Source organism: Myotis myotis, unplaced genomic scaffold (assembly GCF_014108235.1).
Source record: "Myotis myotis isolate mMyoMyo1 unplaced genomic scaffold, mMyoMyo1.p scaffold_m19_p_1, whole genome shotgun sequence".
Taxonomy (NCBI): domain Eukaryota; kingdom Metazoa; phylum Chordata; class Mammalia; order Chiroptera; family Vespertilionidae; genus Myotis; species Myotis myotis.
In genome coordinates, this window is record NW_023416313.1 from 192779741 (window position 1) to 192798761 (window position 19021).

General features: G+C 39.4%; 2 protein-coding genes across 6 annotated transcripts in view; both read left to right on the top strand.

Moving 5' to 3' along the window:
* The window catches only part of MNAT1 (MNAT1 component of CDK activating kinase), a 213467-nt gene that overhangs the window by 322 nt on the left and 194124 nt on the right, over positions 1-19021 (top strand). The gene's annotated exons all lie outside the window — the stretch shown is intronic.
* Positions 16122-17940, top strand: LOC118656190 (spastin-like). Its single transcript, XM_036309123.1, is given in 2 exon segments — positions 16122-17410; positions 17413-17940. Coding segments are annotated over 2 exon segments (1575 nt in total). The 5' UTR covers positions 16122-16176; the 3' UTR covers positions 17754-17940.

Here is a 19021-nt window from a genome sequence, read left to right on the forward strand (position 1 = left end):
GCGGGGAGGAAGATGGGAAAAGGGGGCGTTGTTGCTGTCCGCCGGCTGCAGCCGCCCGCCCGAGCCGCGCGGGCCTGCTCTGCACCGCCGGCTCCCAGGGGTGGTCGCCGCTTGTCAGGTGCCCCTTTCCGAGCCGAAGCCTCGTGACTCTATTTCCAGGCTGTGTTGTCTTCTGGGGTCCACACATGTCGCCGGTTAAATACGTGGGGGGTCGGAGTGTTTAATTTCACGAAAAATAACTATTGAAATGAGCGAAAGTGCTGTGAAAACAATTACTATGAGCATATACTGCTGCTTCTGTGGGTTAATTTGACCCCCCCCCCCCATATGCCCAGTTGTCCTGATGGAGTTCGGTTAGGTTCTCATCACGAAAAGGGAGAAAAATCCAGACTCTAGGCCAGTGGTTCTCAACCTTCCTAATGCCGCGACCCTTCAATACAGTTCCTCATGTTGTGGTGACCCCCAACCATAAAATTATTTTCGTTGCTACTTCATCACTGTCATGTTGCTACTGTTATGAATCGTAATGTAAATATCTGATATGCAGAATGTATTTTCATGGTTACAAGCTGAACATAATTAAAGCATAGTGATTCATCACAAAAACAACATGTAATTATATGTGTTTTCCGATGGTCTTAGGCGACCCCTGTGAAAGGGTCGTTGGACCCCCAAAGGGGTCACGACCCACAGGTTGAGAACCGCTGCTCTAGGCGGTTACTTGTGGAGACATAATAATGGCTGGCATTGACAGGGTGCGCATTATGTACCAGGCGCCGTGCTAAGCGCTGTGTGGTGAATTCTCTCACTTCTTTCCCACCACAGCTTCGTGAAGTAGGTACTGATGTGCCCATTTCACAGGGAGGGAAGCCGAGGCTGCGGGGGCCCTTTGTCCAGCGGGTCCTGCCGGAAGGGAAGCACAAGGTGTCTGACCCTAGACGGCCCATCTTTCCGAAGGGGCTGGCTGGGGGAAGGAGGGAGGTTGGGTTTGTGTACTAGTGTTTGAAGAGTGAATACGGGGACTGGTTAAGGCATGTTTTATGGTTAGAGGTGGTTCACTAGAGGGGGTTCTCTAAAGCGTGTGACGTACGGCACCCTTTGCGGGTGAGCATACATTGTGTTCCTGTAGTTCCTTTGAGGGTTCTTGGAGATAACGAATGCTGGATGGATAACTACAGTGTGGTAGACAAAGTCTTTGGGTAAAGCATACATTGCACGATTAGTTGTAGTTAGAATTTAACGGGCTTTATTAACTTGGTCTTTTTACATATTTTAATCTAATCTTAATTTTTATTCTTTATCCATGCTTGAATGGGTTAAGATTGAAAATAAGGTCAAAGTAATTAAGGAGAATGCATAGAAAAGGGACTAGAGGCAAACCCTATATATAGACTATTTATACAAAAGTAGTTTTCCTTTTTAAGATAATTACTTATTGATTGCTTTTTAGAGAGAGAGGAAAGGAAGGAGGGAGGGAGGGAGGGAGAGAGAGGAAGAAAAAGAGAAACATCAATTTGTTGTTGCACTTATGTATGTATTCATTAGTTGCTTCTTGTATGTGCCCTGACTGGGGACCAAACCCGAAACCTTGGCCTACGGGAGCACGCTCTAACCAACTGAGCTACCTGGCTTGGGCAGCCTCTTAGGTTTTTAGAGAGATTTTGTTCAGTTTCTCTTCATTTTCCAGTAACACATTTATTACAGTGATGCTCAAAGAAAGGGAATTTGCTTTTTTGGAAGAATACTAAATGTAATTGACTGGAAGGAATTTCTGCCTAGTAGAAATTAACCAATCAGGGAAGATTATGTGATTTCAGTAAAATAAGTGGCATTTTTTAGACATTTATAAAATACCTATTTTTAATTAGAAATTACTTTTGTTCTCTCCTTAGTCTCTTTCGCCTTCTCGTAAGAGTTAAGAATTGTCCCAGTCATTCCAGTGTTGCATTTGTTTTGGTTTATTTGCTAACCTGTTAGATATAGAACACATTAGTCTTTTTTTTCCACTTGAACTATGAACAAATGAGTAAAAGACTAGAGGGTATTGGCTAAGAGAACAAACTTCTGATTTTGAATTCTTTACTCTTGTAGACTCTGTGGCTTTACTAATTTCTTGTGTTTTATTTTTAAAATATCTGTACAGTAAAGATAATAGTGCTACTTATATTACACTATTTGAGGATTACATGATATGTGTAAACTATTTGGAGGTGTTTAATAGTTTCGGTCGCATAGTATTTGTTCAATATATATTGACTATCGTCATTATTATTTGTGGATGGTATAAGTGCTAAGCAAAAATGAAATTAAAATAGTGTTTATTTAGCTTGCTATGGAAAATTTGCACAAAAATGATTACCTTTAAATGAATGAGACTATAAAATGTGAAAATGTAGCTTTAATTATGATGATCCTAATTTAATTTTCTTAAAATGAGCTCATCATGTTCTCTTATGGAAATGGGATTATACATAACTTCTTAATTTTTTCTTTATGTATATCTTAGATATCTTTTCTAAAGCAGTATGTATATGTTTTCTTTATTATTAACAGTTGATCATAGTCCACTGTTCATTTGTACATGTGTACTATAATTGATTTAACAGGTTTTTTAAATGAATATTTAGATTTCCAGTTTTTCACTGGAGTTAATTATTTATATCTTCCTATCTTTATCTTTGAGCATTTAGGCAAGTATATCATGAGATATAACAGGGTAAACCATAGGGTAAATGCCTAACTAGTGAAATTGTATGTGACTTTTAAATTTTGATAGGTATTGCTCCATTGTTCTAAAAAAAGACTGTATTGATTATGCCACAAGCAACTATGTGTGGACATTTCTATTGCCACTCATCTTTGCAGATACTGGGCATTATTATTTTTTTAATCTCACTATTCTGGTAGGTAATAAAACATTATAGATTTGATGTGAAATACTTTTGATTTGATAGTATGTTGAGTTTGTACAGCATGTATTTCACAGGATTGAACTTGGGCATTTTTATAATACACATGTTAGTCTGACAGGAGCAGGAACGTGTTATTATTTAGCATTACTATTTGTATTAGTTACCAGTTGCTGTCTAATGAATTACTCCAAAACTTAGCTTAGAACGACAAACATTTATCTTACACAGTTTCCGAAGGTCAGGAAGCTGAGAGTGGCTTAGCTGAGTGATTCTGGCTCAGGGTCTCATGAGGTTCTCTCAAGCTGTTGTCTGAGACTAGAGCAGTGGTTCTCAACTTTCTGGCTCTTTAAAACAGTTCCTCATGTTGTGACCCCCAACCATAAAATTATTTTCGTTGCTACTTCATAACTGTAATTTTGCTACTGTTATGAATTGTAATGTAAATATCTGATATGCAGGATGGTCTTAGGCGACCCCTGTGAAAGGGTCGTTTGACCCCCAAGTTGAGAACCGCTGGACTAGAGGATTTGTTTCCAAGGTCACTCTGTGGTTCTTGGCAGGAGGCTTCAGTTCCTCCTGTGGACCTTCCATAGGGCTACTCATGACATGGCTTTTCTCAGAATTAATGATGAGAGAGAACCAGAAGCTGCAGAGCCTTTATAATCTAATCACAGAAGTGACATCACCATCGCTTCTGCTATATTTTGTTAACACTGAACAGTGCTGTTGCAACGTGGGCGGGTATTTACGCACCAGAGTGTGAATACCATAAGGCAGGGATCACTGGGCCATCTTGTTGCTGGCAATCACATGATTGTACTCACTCTGATTTTTGTTTTTGTCCTCAAGTAGCAAAGACATTTGGGCAAGTAGCAAAGCCATTTTAGGAGGCAAGTGATGGAGTGAGTAGTAGTGTTTCCCAAATGTAGGGCATATTGGATTATGGTAAGATGAATTAGGAGTATTACTTATGGGAGAAAATACAGGAATAGAAATGAGAAAAAAGGTAAAACATGAAAATACTTTTCTCCCTTTACTGCTAACAACTGAGGAAGCATATTCCCTTATGTATCAATTCAATCCAGCAAACACCTAAATGACCTGATTGCATGCACATCAGAGAAGATTGGATTCTATTTTTGTTTGTTTTTTCAATTCAAGCATGAACTTTATCTTAATTACAGAAAAAGGTAATTTTTTTCTTTGTTTATCAGGACCACCTATTTTAAGAAATGGGACTTTCACAGAGTTTTTTCATAGAATTCTGAAGGCATATTGCGTTAGGTGAAGTTAGTTATATCTAATTCTCATTCAGCTACAGTCTTGAAAAATTTAATTTCTATCCCAACCATTTTTGGCAAAACTTGTCTCTGAAACTGTTTAATTTTACTAAATCTGCCTTTTTCATTTTAAACATGTATAAGACAAGCTAGTTGAATAAACAAAACATGCCCTGATATATAAAAGTCAATATTTTGCCATATTTAGTTAAGATCTTCCTTCCTTTTTCCCTCTGTTCCTCTTTCTCTCTCTCTTACTCATTGTTGTTACTTGGTAGTTTGCAAGAGTTACCTGTTTCAATTTTGCTGATGGCATCTCTGTGGTATTGTGTAATATGTTCTTTCTTTTTTTAAAATATATTTTTATTGATTTCAGAGAGGAAGGGAGAGGGAGAGAGAGAGAGATGGAAAGAATCAGTGATGAGAGAGAATCATTGACCGGCTGCCTCCTGGATGCTCCCAACTGGGGATCGGGCCTGAAACCCTGGGCTTGTGCCCTTGACCAGAGTCAAACCTGGGACCCTTCAGTCTGCAGTACAATGCTCTATCTACTGAACCAAACCAGCTAGGGCTGTTCTTTTGTACTGGTATTTTCTCTAAATTGTTAGTTATATTTAGAAGCTTTATTAGATTAAGGTTATATTTTATTTATTGTTGGAAAGAATAATTCATAAGTGATATTTATTTATTTTGACTGATATGCTGGACAAATAAGGAGACAGCACCTCTTTTGGGCAGAATAATTAGGAAAAAACACTCATTCTGGGTTGAAGAATTAGAAAAGAGGACTTTTGAGAAATGTTAATTTCTAATTTTATTCTGTTGTGTTAAGAGAACATACTCTATTAAGTTTCAGTCTTTTGACATTTTCTGAAAATTTGTTTAAGGTCTAGCATATGGTCTGTTTTGGTGAGCAATCAATGTATATTTGAAAAGAATGTGTATTCTGTGGCTGTTTGGTACAGATGTATTATAGATGTAAATTAGGGCAATTTGGTTGATGGTCTTACTCATATCTTCTATATACTTACTAATTTATCTTCTCATTTATCAATTACTCCAACTAGATTATGGATTTGTGAATTTCTCCTTTTAGTTCAGTTATGCTTCATGTATTTTGAAACTATTTGATACATAGATACTTAGAATTGCTATGCCTTCATGATGAATTTTTCCTTTTGTCATTATTAAATGTCATTTTTTTCTTTTTATTTATTTACTTTTGGGATGACATTGGTTCACAAAATCATGTAGATTTCAAGTGTACAACTCAACAAAACATCTGTGTTCTGGTATCAGCTCCCCACAACCCTACTCAATCAAAACTTCCCTTACCAAGATCCCCCAGGACCTTCCTGTGGTTAAAGCCCAAGGACCTTCATCTCTCTATTTTGGTTGACCTCCTCTCCCTATTTGACTCTGCTGGCCATGCTCTACTTTTTTTAAAATATTTTTTTTAATTGTTGATAGTATCACAGGTATCTCTCATCCCCCACCCCTCCCTTTTACCCTCTTCTTCCCAACCCCCTATTTACTACCCTATTGCCTATGTCCCTGGGCTATTCATATAAGTATATAAGTTTTTTGGTTTATCTCTTCTTGTCCCCCCAACCCCAGAGATTGGTCCAACAACCTCTGCTCTTTAATTGTTGTGTTAGCCCCTCTATATTTAATGTGATTATTGATGTCATTGGGTTTAAATCTATTTGCTTTCCATTTGTCTCTTGTTTTTTCCTTCTTGTTCCTTTCCTGCCTTATTTTGGATTAATTTGATATTTTAAATAATTGGCCTATTGCAATAGGTCCTTATTGTTATTTTGTTATTTTTATTATTTTTTAGAGTTTTCCCTAGGTATAACAGTATTATTTTCAAAGTCTATTTAGAGTCAACATCTGACACAACCTATTTTTCACTTCCCACTTCAATACCCTGCAAATATGGACAAAATAATTCTACTTAACTCTTGTCCTTTATGCTGATGATGTCCTATCCTTTACTTCTATATATGATTCAGTATTGTTATTTTATTTTTTTTATAATCCTCACTTGAGGATATTTTTCCATTGATTTTTTAGAGAGAGTGGAAGGAGGGGTAGAAATAGAGCAGGGGTGGGCAACCCCTGGCATGCGTGCCAAACATGGCACGCCAGTAACTTTTGCTGGCACGCGAAACCCTCTCTTATAATCTTCCATTTACAATTTTTTTCTTAATACCGACTTTTTTATTTTTCAGATAAATTCAGTGTAGGTGCACCTTAGATAAATAAATAATTTTACATAACAAGTTATCTTAAAGACCATAGACATGGATTGACGAGAGAGGGGAAGAACAATTTCTATGCCTCTGCCTTAACTCTCTTGCCTTCCTAGATCCGACCAGTGTTTTGGTTTCATCCACATACGCTTGTGAATCTTTGTTCTCAATGATGAATTTTGTTAAGTCTCGTAATAGGAGTAGCCTGATGGATGAAAGTAGTAGCTCGTGCATATCTCTGAAGGTCATGAAATATAAACCTGATGTAAAATCTGTCATCAGTGATGCAGCAGCAAAAGTTCCCCTGATAGTATCAAATGGAGTTATAAAGTTTTCTGTCGGACTATCAGTGTACATGTATACATTAAAAAATAAATGTATTTTTCATCATCATATACTGTGTGTTTGTCGCTTGAATGAATTTTATTGTTTCTTCAAGGTTCTTCACATACGTACACCTTAAGAGATATCAAGTAGGCGTAACATGTTCTCAAAAAATTAGGGTTGGCACGCAGAAGAATTTTGAGTCAGAGATTTTGCTGGTTTTGTCACGCACTCACAAAAAGGTTGCCCACCCCAGAAATAGAGATAAACATTGATCTATGTAGGGAGCGGCTATAGCAGCGGTTCTCAACCTGTGGGTCGCGACCCTTTTGGAGGTCGAACAACCCTTTCACAGGGGTCGCCTAAATACATCCTGCATATCAGATACTTACATTATGATTCATAGCAGTAGCAAAATTGCAGTTATGAAGTAGCAATGAAAATAATTTTATAGTTGGGGGTCACCACAACATGAGGAACTGTATTAAAGGGTCGTGGTATTAGGAAAGTTGAGAACCACTGGGCTATAGGTTTAAGCCTCGGACTGACCTGTTGTCAAAGCCACAAACAAGTCCTAGCTTAGAGGGCACAGCCCTCTTAGCGTAATTATGCTTGACCTTATCAGCTCCCTAGATCTTACCTGGGTAGCTAATGGGCTGTGGGAGGTGCAGCTAGTGCTGCCAAGACAAATGAAACTCACAAGAACATTGTAACTATGGTGACCACTACCTTGTTTACCTCTGGCTATAAAATAAAGGCTCAGCTTGCGTCTGGATCTCTCTCTGTGGCCTCAGCCAGGCACAGGAGGATCCACCTAGACCAGTGATGGCGAACCTATGACACGCGTGTCAGAGGTGACATGCGAACTCATTTTTTTGGTTGATTTTTCTTTGTTAAATGGCATTTAAATATATAAAATAAATATCAAGCCAAAACCGGTTTGGCTCAGTGGATAGAGCGTTAGCCTGCGGACTGAAAGGTCCCAGGTTCGATTCCGGTTGCGGGCATATCCCCAGTAGGAGATGTGCAGGAGGCAGCTGATCGATGTTTCTCTCTCATCGATGTTTCTAACTCTCTATCTCTCTCCCTTCCTCTCTGTAAAAAATCAATAAAGTATATTTTAAAAAAATAAATATCAAAAATATAAGTCTTTGTTTTACTATGGTTGCAAATATAAAAAAATTTCTATATGTGACACGGCACCAGAGTTAAGTTAGGGTTTTTCAAAATGCTGACACACCGAGCTCAAAAGGCTCGCCATCACTGACCTAGACTCAGCTTATTCTCTTCGTCTTTTCTACATCCTTCACCGCCCCCCCTCAGGCTCACTGAACCCTTGGCTGTGCTGGCGTGGCACAGATGTGAAAGACACATTGATTGGTTGCCTTCTGCACGTGCCCTGACCAGGGCCAGGATCGAGCCTATAACCAAGATATGTGTCCTTGACCGGAATTGAACCTGGTACCCTTCATTCCTTGGGTGGACACTATCCACATGAGCCAAACTGGCTAGGGCCTAATTTTGTTGTAAACAGATGTCTTTAAGGAAATGTAGAAAATAAAAAAAGTCTTAAAAAACCCCACACATTTATTGAGAGATAATTAACATACCATAAACTTAATTAATTTAAAACGTAGAGTTTAGTGGCTTTTGCTATATTCTCAGAGATGTGCATCCATTACCATAGTCAATTTTAGAAATTTTAACCATCACCCTCCAATTCTCCCCCCAACCTTCTCCCTTCCCCTTTTGCTTCCTAGCCCTAGGCAGCCCTTAATCTACTTTCTGTCTCTGCAGATTGCTTATTCTGGACATGTCATATAAATGGAACCTTATAATATATGATCCTCTGTGATTGGTTTTTACTTGGTATAATTTTTTTCAAGGTTTATCCATGTAGCATATCTATTACATTTTATTTATCCATTCATTAATTAATGGACATCCCCCCCCCACACACTTTTTGGCTATTATGAATAATGCTGCTATGAACATTCATGCAAAAGTTTTTGTGAGGATAAATGATTTTCTCCCCTTGTGTATGTACTTAGGATTATAATTGTTGGATCATATGATAACTCTATGTTTAATCATTTGAGGAACTGTAAGACTGTTTTCCAAAGTGGCTGCACCATTTTACATTCCCATCACCAGTATATGAGAGTTCCAGTTTCTGTACATTTTTTGCTAACACTTATTTGTCTTTTTTTATTATAGCCATCCTAGTTAGTGCAGTGGTGAAATGTAGTCTTTTATGTTCCTCTACTTATTTACCATCTTTGGTGTCCTTTCTTTCTTTCTTTGATATGATTTTATATTTGTATTGATTTTCTTCTGCCTGAAGAATATTCTTTAGCATTTCTTATAGTCCAGGACTATTGTTGAAGAAGTCTCCCAGATTCTGTTTATCTGAAAGTGTTTTTATTTCATCCTACTGTTTGAAGGATATTTTTGCTGAATATGATATTTTGGGTTGGCATTTCACCACTTGAAAGATAGCATTTCATTGTTTTATGATCTTCATTGTTTGTTAGCTGTTACTCATATCTTTGGTACCCTTTATGTAAAAATCTTGTGGGACTGCTTTCAAGATTTTATCTTTGGTTTCTAGCAATTTGAGTATGATAAGGCAAGATGTGGTTTTCTTTGTATTCATCTAGTTGAGGTTTCCTGAGCTAAGATTTGTAAATCAATGTTTTTTCATCCTATCTGGAAAATTTCAGTGATTCTTTCTGCATTATTTTCACTCTCTTCTCATTTTGGAGCTCCAGTTACAAATATGTTAGACTATTTTTTACTATACTCTCTTTTTTGTTTGTTTGTTTGTTAATCCTTACCTGATGATATTTTCTCTATTGATTTTTTAGAGAGAGTGAAAGGGAGAGAGGAAGGAAGGGAGAGAGAGAGAGAGGGAGGGAGGATGGGAGAGAGAGGGAGAGAGAGAGAGAGACATAGACATATTAATGTGAACTCTTTCATTGATTGATTGCTTCCCACATATGCCCTGACCAGTGCCAGGTATTGAAACTGCAACCTTGGTATGTGCCCTTGATGGGGAGTTGAACCTGTAACCCTTTGCTGTGCAGGCTGGCGCACTAATGAGTGTGCAACATCAACCAGGGCTATGCCCTCTTTTTGACCATAGGTCACACTTTTCTTTTTTCAAGTTTAGTACTTTTTTCAGTTGTATACTGGATTGTGGAGATGGTACAATTTAGGGGTTCTGAATGTGGTATCTCTCCATGAAGCATTGTTTGTTTTTTTAATTTATTATTTTTTAAATTTTTTTTATTGATTTCAGAGAGGAAGGGAGAGGGCAAGAGAGACAGAAACATCAATGATGAGAAAGAATCATTGCTCGGCTGCCTCCTGCAAGACCCCATCGGGGATCTAGCCTGTAACCTGGGCATGTGCCCTGACCAGAAACCGAACCGTGACCTCCTGGTTCATAGGTCGACGTTCAACCACTGGCCAGGCTATGAGGTGTTTGTTTGTTTTTTAAATTCGTGTAGGTAAAATTGACTGATCACCTTGAACTTTGTAGGCTTGGTTTTAATTTTGGCTATCATGGATTTGTTCAGAGCTCAATGTGTTTCCTTACTTTAGTGCAATTCAACCTCCAAACTTTTAAAACTTTTAAAACTCTTTGGGGTTTGATCTTAGGCTTGTTCGGGTGAGTCTAGAATAAATCTTTTAATCTAGGATGCAGTTCTTACTCTCAGTTGAGGCCATTTTGGTATCTCCACTGGATGTCTGAGGTGTTAGTTAATAAGGTGTTCATGTGGTTTCTCTACTATGGCTTGGTGGGAAATCCAAGTTGTACCCAGACCTAGCACTTCTTAACTACCCTTTATTCCTTTCTCAGTCACTCTCTTTTAAGCCTTGGTTGGGTTTGTCCTGCACATATCCAGCCCCTTCCTTGGCCAAGGACTTACGGGGGTTCCCTATACAGACTTCTGGACTTTCTGCCTTGCAGATTTCATCCTTATCCAATGCTCTGAATTATGCCAGTTCAGCTTAGCACAACCACTGTGCTCTTAAACTCTTGCTTGCTGGGCCATGGTCATGGAAATTTTCTCCAGGTAAAAACAGAGGTGATTGTAGGGCTTACTTTGTGAGTTTCTCATCTCTGAAAGATTATAGTTTTTGTGCTTCCTATTGTTTAAATCCTGTAAACAGTTGTCTCATACAGTTTGTTTTATGCTTGCTGATGGTGGGAATGCTAGTTTGGCATCATTTACTGCATGATTTTTGTTAGGAAAAGCTGGCCTTACTGTTGTTGAGGCATTCACTTCCTTTAGTTTCAGTTTTATGTGTACATACATGTTTATTTTCTTTACCTTGTGTTTGTTTAGCATTTCTTCATTTTGTAGTTTCTGAATTTATTTTTACTAACTCAGCTTCTTCCCTAGTACTTTTCCAAGTATTCTTTTTTATTTTTAAAAAATATTTTTATTGATTTCAAAAAGGAAGGGAGAGGGAGAGAGAGATAGAAACATTGATGATGAGAAATAATCATTGATTGGCTGATGCCTGCACTCCCCACACTGGGGATGGAGCCCGCAACCCCGGGCATGTGCCCTGACCAGGAATCGAACCGTGACCTCCTGGTTCATAGGTTGATGCTCAACCACTGAGCCACACCGGCTGGGCCCTAAGTACTCTTTTTTAAATGGAGTGTTTTGATGTTGATTAAAATAAAATGTTGCAGAATAGTGCTAGAAAATTAATATCTCATATCTTTGGAATGTTAATTACACTGAAGATCTCAAGATCATTCTCTTTGAAGGAAGTGGTTTTTGCTTTCACTGCATATATGAATTGGTGTCCCATGTGTCTTAATAATTCAATTTCATAGAATAGTAGAAAGAACATGAATTAGAAAATCTAGGTTCCAGTTTTGCAATAGTCTGGCCAGTTCTGGCCAGCCACTTAACTTTGATCTGTTCATTTGTTAGAATAGATAATTTTTAGCCCCCTTCTTAAAATTTGGGTAATTTAGTTAATGGTTATTGAGAAAATCATTATAGTCAATAAGTTTTAGTCTTTTCTTTGTTCTTACATCATTAATAAAACTCATAACATTAAAATTTTAGTTATTTTTGTTAGCTGTAATTTTCTTTTCCAATATAGTGAAGAGTGCTGATCACCCTATTTACAGAATTTGAGCACTTCACTATGAATTGGTTATTTATGGCTGCAATATATATTTTTTGGTTTGACCAAAAATGACTCTTTGTGCACTTTAGTCTTTAAGATCTAATGTGTGCTAATATAATGACTTTCTGTTTATTCTCTTATAGAATGTAAGTTAGTGTTATAGTTCTTAAACTGTGATTATTGCTCAGCTGGCATGGTTTAGTGGTTGAGCGTCGACCTATGAATTAGGAGATCATGGTTCAATTCCAGGTCAGGGCACATGCCCAGGTTGCAGGCTCGATCCCCAAAGGGGGGCATGCAGGAGGCAGCTGATCAATGATTTTCTCTCATCATTGATGTTTCTATCTCTCCCTGTCCCTTCCTCTCTGAAATCAATGAAAATATATTAAAAGAAAACTGATTACTAATTATTTAGTACTTACGTTATTCATAATGTTTCTTTTTGTATGTGTATATGGAGCCCTATCCCCATGTGGCTCTTCTCTAATTTTTTTCTATACTGGGAATTCTTTTTTAAGATTAATTTTATCTGCTGACTACTTCTCTCTCTCTTTCTCTCCATATGTATTTATATATTTACATTTACATATTTTTCTGTCTTAGAGGAAAAAATATATGTATGTATGTATGTATGTATGTATTTTTCTGTCTTAGAGGAAACCTTTTGTCAGGTTCTGCCTTTGCAGGTATTAGAAAGTTTCATAGGAATTCTGGCTTCATGGATGGGCACCCTTTAGGATCTCTTTCCCTGGAAGTTATATTATCAAATTTGTATTCTATGTTTCAAACAGGTAATATGAAGCTGTCTAGTAGATGTTCAAATTTATTTGTTAAAATGCAAATTAATTTATTCTGCAAGAACCTGAAACAATAGCACTTTCCTTTAGGATCTATAATTAAAAAAGCATAATATGTTAATTAGACCTTCCAGATGTCCTACCAAACGACCTTCCGGATGAAGCCGGGGCTGCGAGGGCCGAGACAAACCACTGCAGCTGCAAGGGCTGAGCCCCTTGCACGAATTTGTACATCGGGCCTCAGTATAAATAGAGACAGAATTAATTTATTTTCTCATTGCCTTTTTTCTGCTGTGGGATTAAAATGTTATGTGTAACAAACATGTAATGATAGTTTGCCTGAGTTTGAACCCTAGGTTTGCTACTTACTTTTAGCTGTGATTTAGGGAAAATTAATAAATTTTTTAAGCTTTTGTTTTGTTTTGTTTATCTCTATGAGGGGTTTACCAGTAGTATATACCTCTCAGGGTTACTGTGAGGATTAGATGAGGCATAGTTCAAGTAAGTTTAAGGAATCAGGTAAATAGGAGAGTAAAGTTATATTTAGTTTAATATAGATAATCAACTATATAGTGTTATTTTCAGTATTCTAAATGCCAAAAACACGCAGTTTTTATCTTAAGTTTCAGGAGTCTTTTTGGCAATTTACTTCCTGCTTACTTAGCAAGTAGTGCCTGAGATAGTAAATAGAGAATAATTGAATGTAAAGTTAACCTAGTGATTTTAATGGTTTTCTTTAAGTTAAAATGTGTTAAGTCTAGCCCTGGCAGGTGTGGCTCAGTTGGTTGAGCCTCTGGTCCCATGCACAGAGAGGTCACCAGTTCAATTTCCAGTCAGGGCAGGTATAGGAGTCAGCTGACCTATGTTTATCTCTCTCATCAGTGTTTCTCTCTCTCTCTCTCTCCCTCCCTCCCTTTCACTCTCACTCTAAAATTAGTAAAAACATTAAATGTGTTAAGTCTATTTTCAAAGAAGTGGAATGAGACTCAAGTAATTCATTAGTTGCTGGTGTTTACTAATAAATATAAGATTGCAGTTTTTCTCATACACTCAATAAATTTTCCCTGCCACTGATTCCCAGTCTTGTCTTATCCTAAGAATCATCTTGGGTTCCTATTTAGAGTACAAATTTCTGCACTCTACCATAGATCTTTGGAGGAGGGACCTTGCCTTTTATACTAAGAGAGCCTTGTGCTCAAGCACTTTTGGAAAACACTGTGCTGGATATACAGTAGTGAATGTGGCACACTTGGTTACTGCCCCCCTTAGTTTTATAGTGTATTAGTTCTTTTGAGTCATTGAAAGGAAATTAGTTTTTCTTCTTTATAAAGAAGAAAAAGGAAGTTTAGAGTTATATATATATATTTTGTAATTAATGTTTGAAAGTGGGCTCTATGCAATGTGTGAAACAAACTATTTGTTAGCCCTATCTGGATTGGCTCAGTAGATAGAGCATCAGCCTTCGGACTGAAGGGTCCCGGGTTCGATTCCGGTCCAGGGCACATGCCCAGGATGCGGGCTTGATCCCCAGTTGGGGCGTGCGGGAGGCAGCTGATCCATGATTCTCATCATTGATGTTTCTATTTCTCCCTCTCCTTTCCTCTCTGAAATCAATTTTAAAAATATATGTATGTCTGTATACATAAAAGCCTAAGCGACCATCCAACCATTTGACTGTCTGACTGGTAGCTATGGAGCACATTGACCACCAGGGGGCGGACACTGAATGCAGGAACTGCCGAGCTGTTGTGACTTGGCAGCTGCGGTTCTCGGGTGATGCACCGGGAAACAGAGAAGAGGTCAATTCTGGGGTGCGTCACCTGAGAACCACCCTCTCGCAATCTGGGACCCCTTGGGGGATGCTGGAGAGCTGGTTTTGGCCGGATCCCTGCAGGCCAGGCAGAGGGACCTGCACCGGGCCCCCCACCGCACCTCTCTCTCTCTCTCTTCTCTCTCTCTCTCTCTCTATATATATATATACATACACACACACACACACACATATATATATATGTATATAGAGGCCCAGTGCACAAAAATTTGTGCCCTCTCACAGTCTGGGAACCCTCAGGGGGATGACCACCTGCTGGCTTAGGCCCGCTCCCCAGGGGATTGGGCCTAAGCTGGCAGTCAGACATCCCTCTGGCAGCCCAGGAGCCCTCAGGGGATGTTCACCTGCCAGCAGGGAGCAGGCCTAAGCTGCAGTCGGACATCCTTAGAGCTGCTGAGGAGGCGGGAGAGGCTCCCACCACCACCGTTATACTGGCAGCCATCAGCCTAGCTTGTGACTGAGCAGAGCTCCCCCTGGTGTGTGTCAGAGTGACCAGTCATTCCCAGTTGTTCTGCTGTTAGGGTCAATATGCATATTACCCTTTTATTATATAGGATAGAGGCCTGGTGCATGGTTTGCCCTGAAGGGTGTCCCGGATCAGGGTGGGGGTCCCGCTGGGGTGCCTGGCCAGCCTGGGTGAGGGGCTGAGGGCCATTTTCAGACTGGCCACAGCCCCTTCAGGGTGGGGATCCCCGCTGGGGTGCCTGGCCAGCCTGGGTGAGGGGCTGATGGCAGGTTGCAAGTTGGCCACAGCCCCTTCAGGGTGGGGGTCCCCCCTGGGGTGCCTGGCCATCCTGGGTGAGGGGTTGATGGCTGTTTGCAGGCTGGCCACAGCCCCTTCAGGGTGGGGGTCCCTACTGGGGTGCCTAGCCAGCTTGGGTGAGGGGCTGAGGGCCGTTTTCAGGCTGGCCACACCCCCTTCAGGGTGGGGGGTCCTGCTGAGGTGCCTGGCCATTCTGGGTGAGGGGCTGATGGCTCTTTGCAGGCTGGCCAAGCCCCCCAGCGGGGACCCTCACCCCATGAGGGTGTGGCCATCCTGGGTTAGGGGCTGATGGCTGTTTGCAGGCTGGCCACTGCCCCCAGCCACCCAAACTCCCAGTGGAGGCTGGCTGGAAGCAGGTATCTGGGGTTTATTTATGTTCTATAATTGAAACTGTTGTCTTGAGCGGAGGCCACAGCTGGCCAGGGTAGGCGGGAAGCTTAGCTTCCTCCATTGCCGGGGTAACCAAGCCTCCTGCTTGCTCCAGCTTGGTTGGGTTAATTTGCATATAGTTGCTCTGATTGGCTGGTGGGTGTGGCTTGGGGCATAGTGGAGGTGCGGTCAATTTGCATGTTTCTCTTTTATTAGATTAGATAAATAAATAAAAAAGTACTATTAGCCCTGGCCAGTGTGGCTCAGTTGGTTGGAGCATCAAACCTACACTGAAAGGTCCCAGGTTCTATTCCCAGTCAGGGATGTAACTTGTTGATGTTTCTCTTCTACATTGATATGCTCCCTTCCTCCCTCCCTCTTCCTTTCTCTCTCTCTCTCAGATAAATAGAAACATATTCTCCAGTGAGGATTAAAAAAAAAAAAGAAGAAAATGTTAAAAAAAAAGTATTACTAAAGAAACAGAGATGGCCGCCAAGAGGAGTTCCCCGACCGCGCCGGCCTCGGCCTCGCCTCCGCTGCCGGTGCCGGGCGCGGAGACTGAGCTCATCCGAGCCTTCCACAAACAGGCCTTCGAGTACATCTCCGTTGCTCTGCACATCGACGAGGACGAGAAAGCAGGACAAAAGGAGCAAGCTGTGGAATGGTATAAGAAAGGTATTGAAGAACTAGAAAAAGGAGTAGCTGTCATAGTTACAGGACAAGGTGAACAATGTGAAAGAGCTAGACGCCTTCAAGCTAAAATGATGACTAATTTGGTTATGGCCAAGGACCGTTTACAACTTCTAGAGAAGCTGCAACCAGTTTTGCAATTTTCCAAATCACAAACAGACGTCTATAATGACAGTACTAACTTGACATGCCGCAATGGACAGCTCCAGTCAGAAAGTGGAGCAGTTCCAAAAAGAAAAGATCCCTTAACACACCCTAGTTATTTGCTGTCTCGTTCAAAGACAGTTATGAAAGCTGGATCCACAGGTCTTTCAGGCCACCACAGAGCACCCAGTTGCAGTGCCTTATCCATGGTTTCTGGAGTGAGATAGGGCCCTGGTCCTGCAACTGCCACTCATAAGAGTACACCAAAAACAAATCGAACAAATAAACCTTCAACCCCTACAACTGCTGCTCGTAAAAAGAAAGACTTGAAGAATTTTAGGAACGTGGACAGTAACCTTGCTAACCTTATAATGAATGAAATTGTAGACAGTGGAACGGCTGTTAAATTTGATGATATAGCTGGTCAAGAATTAGCAAAACAGGCATTACAAGAAATTGTCATTCTTCCTTCTCTGAGGCCTGAGTTGTTTACAGGGCTTAGAGCTCCTGCCAGAGGATTGTTACTCTTTGGTCCACCTGGAAATGAGAAAACAATCCTGGCTAAAGCAGTAGCTGCAGAATCTAATGCAATCTTCTTTAATATAAGTGCTGCAAGCTTAACTTCAAAATATGTGGGAGAAGGAGAGAAGTTGGTGAGAGCTCTTTTTGCTATGGCTTGAGAACTTCAACCTTCAATAATTTTTATAGATGAAGTTGATAGCCTTTTGTGTGAAAGAAGAGAAGGAGAACATGATGCTAGTAGACGCCTAAAAACTGAATTTCTAATAGAATTTGATGGTGTACTGTCTGCTGGAGATGACAGAGTACTTGTAATGGGTGCAACTAATAGACCACAAGAGCTTGATGAGGCTGTTCTCAGGCGTTTCACCATGTGTCTTTGCCAAATGAGGAGACACGACTACTTTTACTAAAAAATCTATTATGTAAACAGGGAAGCCCATTGACCCAAAAAGAACTAGCACAACTTGCTAGAATGACTGATGGATACTCAGGAAGTGATCTAACAGCTTTGGCAAAAGATGCAGCTCTGGGTCCTATCCGAGAACTGAAAACAGAACAAGTGAAGAGTATGTCTGCCAATGATATGAGAAATATTCGATTATCTGACTTCACTGAATCCTTGAAAAAGATAAAACGCAGTGTGGGCCCTCAAACCTTAGAAGCATACATACGTTGGAACAAGGACTTTGGAGATACCACTGTTTAAGAAAATACCTTTGTAAACCTACAGAGCATTTTCTTATCAAGAGAGAAACACCATCTTCAGTGAATAGTTATCAGCTACAGAAACTCAGCCTAAGTTTACAGGACTTTTTAGAGTCTTATAATTATTTATGCATCCCAGAAGATAAACCATAAAACAAATTTAAATAAAATATACAATGCAAATGGAATATTTTGTTTAAGGCCTTCTTGCCTTGATAGTAATGGCTATCCCGATGGGCAGGGTAAGTTAGAGCACAATAAACACTGGTTCTGGCCTTCTTTACCAATTTAATCAGAATGTAAGTAATAATTTATATATGTGTTTCAGGTGAAAGTATTCAGAGACAGTAAAGGGTGAAAGACACAACAGCCATTGGTTGTCTTCTGATGTCTTTTTTTTTTTCCTTTTCTTTTTACAAATTGTGTGCCAAATGAAACTTTTTTCTGTGTAACAGAAATAGGAAAAAGGATTTTGAAGGCTTTTTCTCCATAAAACTACAGACATTAAACAATTGTGTTCTTTTCACTTTTTTATTTTTCTAGTTCCTTTCTACCGAACAATTTATAAAGCAATATGAGAGCAACAAAATAAGTCTAATAAAAGAGGAGAAATTTGCAAGTTTTGAGTCACTCTGTCATACAACATGTAGATCAATCCTTGTGTGACCACAGTACTTTTTAAAAAATATATTTGCCAGAAATCTATTGAGACTGTTAACTTAATCCTAATGGAATTTATTTCCTGCTAGAATTATCCTAATACTTAAGAAAGCCAATTTAAACAGCTGTAAAAGTGGTTCCTGTGTGAGAGAAGGGAAGTACTGGGAGCTAAGACATTTCTAATTCATGATTATTACTTTCTTACTGTTTACAGGATAATGATAAGCCAGTGGATCTACCATCTTTTATTCTATATAATTATTAATCCCTTCAATGAAACTTTAAAAGTTACTGAATTTTTATAAATTGCATATATTTTGTAGGTTTCTTGTGCTCACTTTGTTAACAAAAAACTTGTAGTCTGTTAATCTGCCTTTTGTTCCCCCAAAATGTACAGTAATTCCATTTCTTGTTCGTATAAGTATGCCTGAATTTTTATTATAAAAATGTCATTGTAGGAAGTAGAGACTCGTATTATGACCTTTTAAATATTGTAATAAAGGCAAATGGATATTTGCCCTTAGTTTACTGGTTAAAAGTTTGTTTACAGAAATTTCTTTGGTGCTTTTATGTAAAATGCCATGGGTGGAAAGAATAGTTTTATAGTAG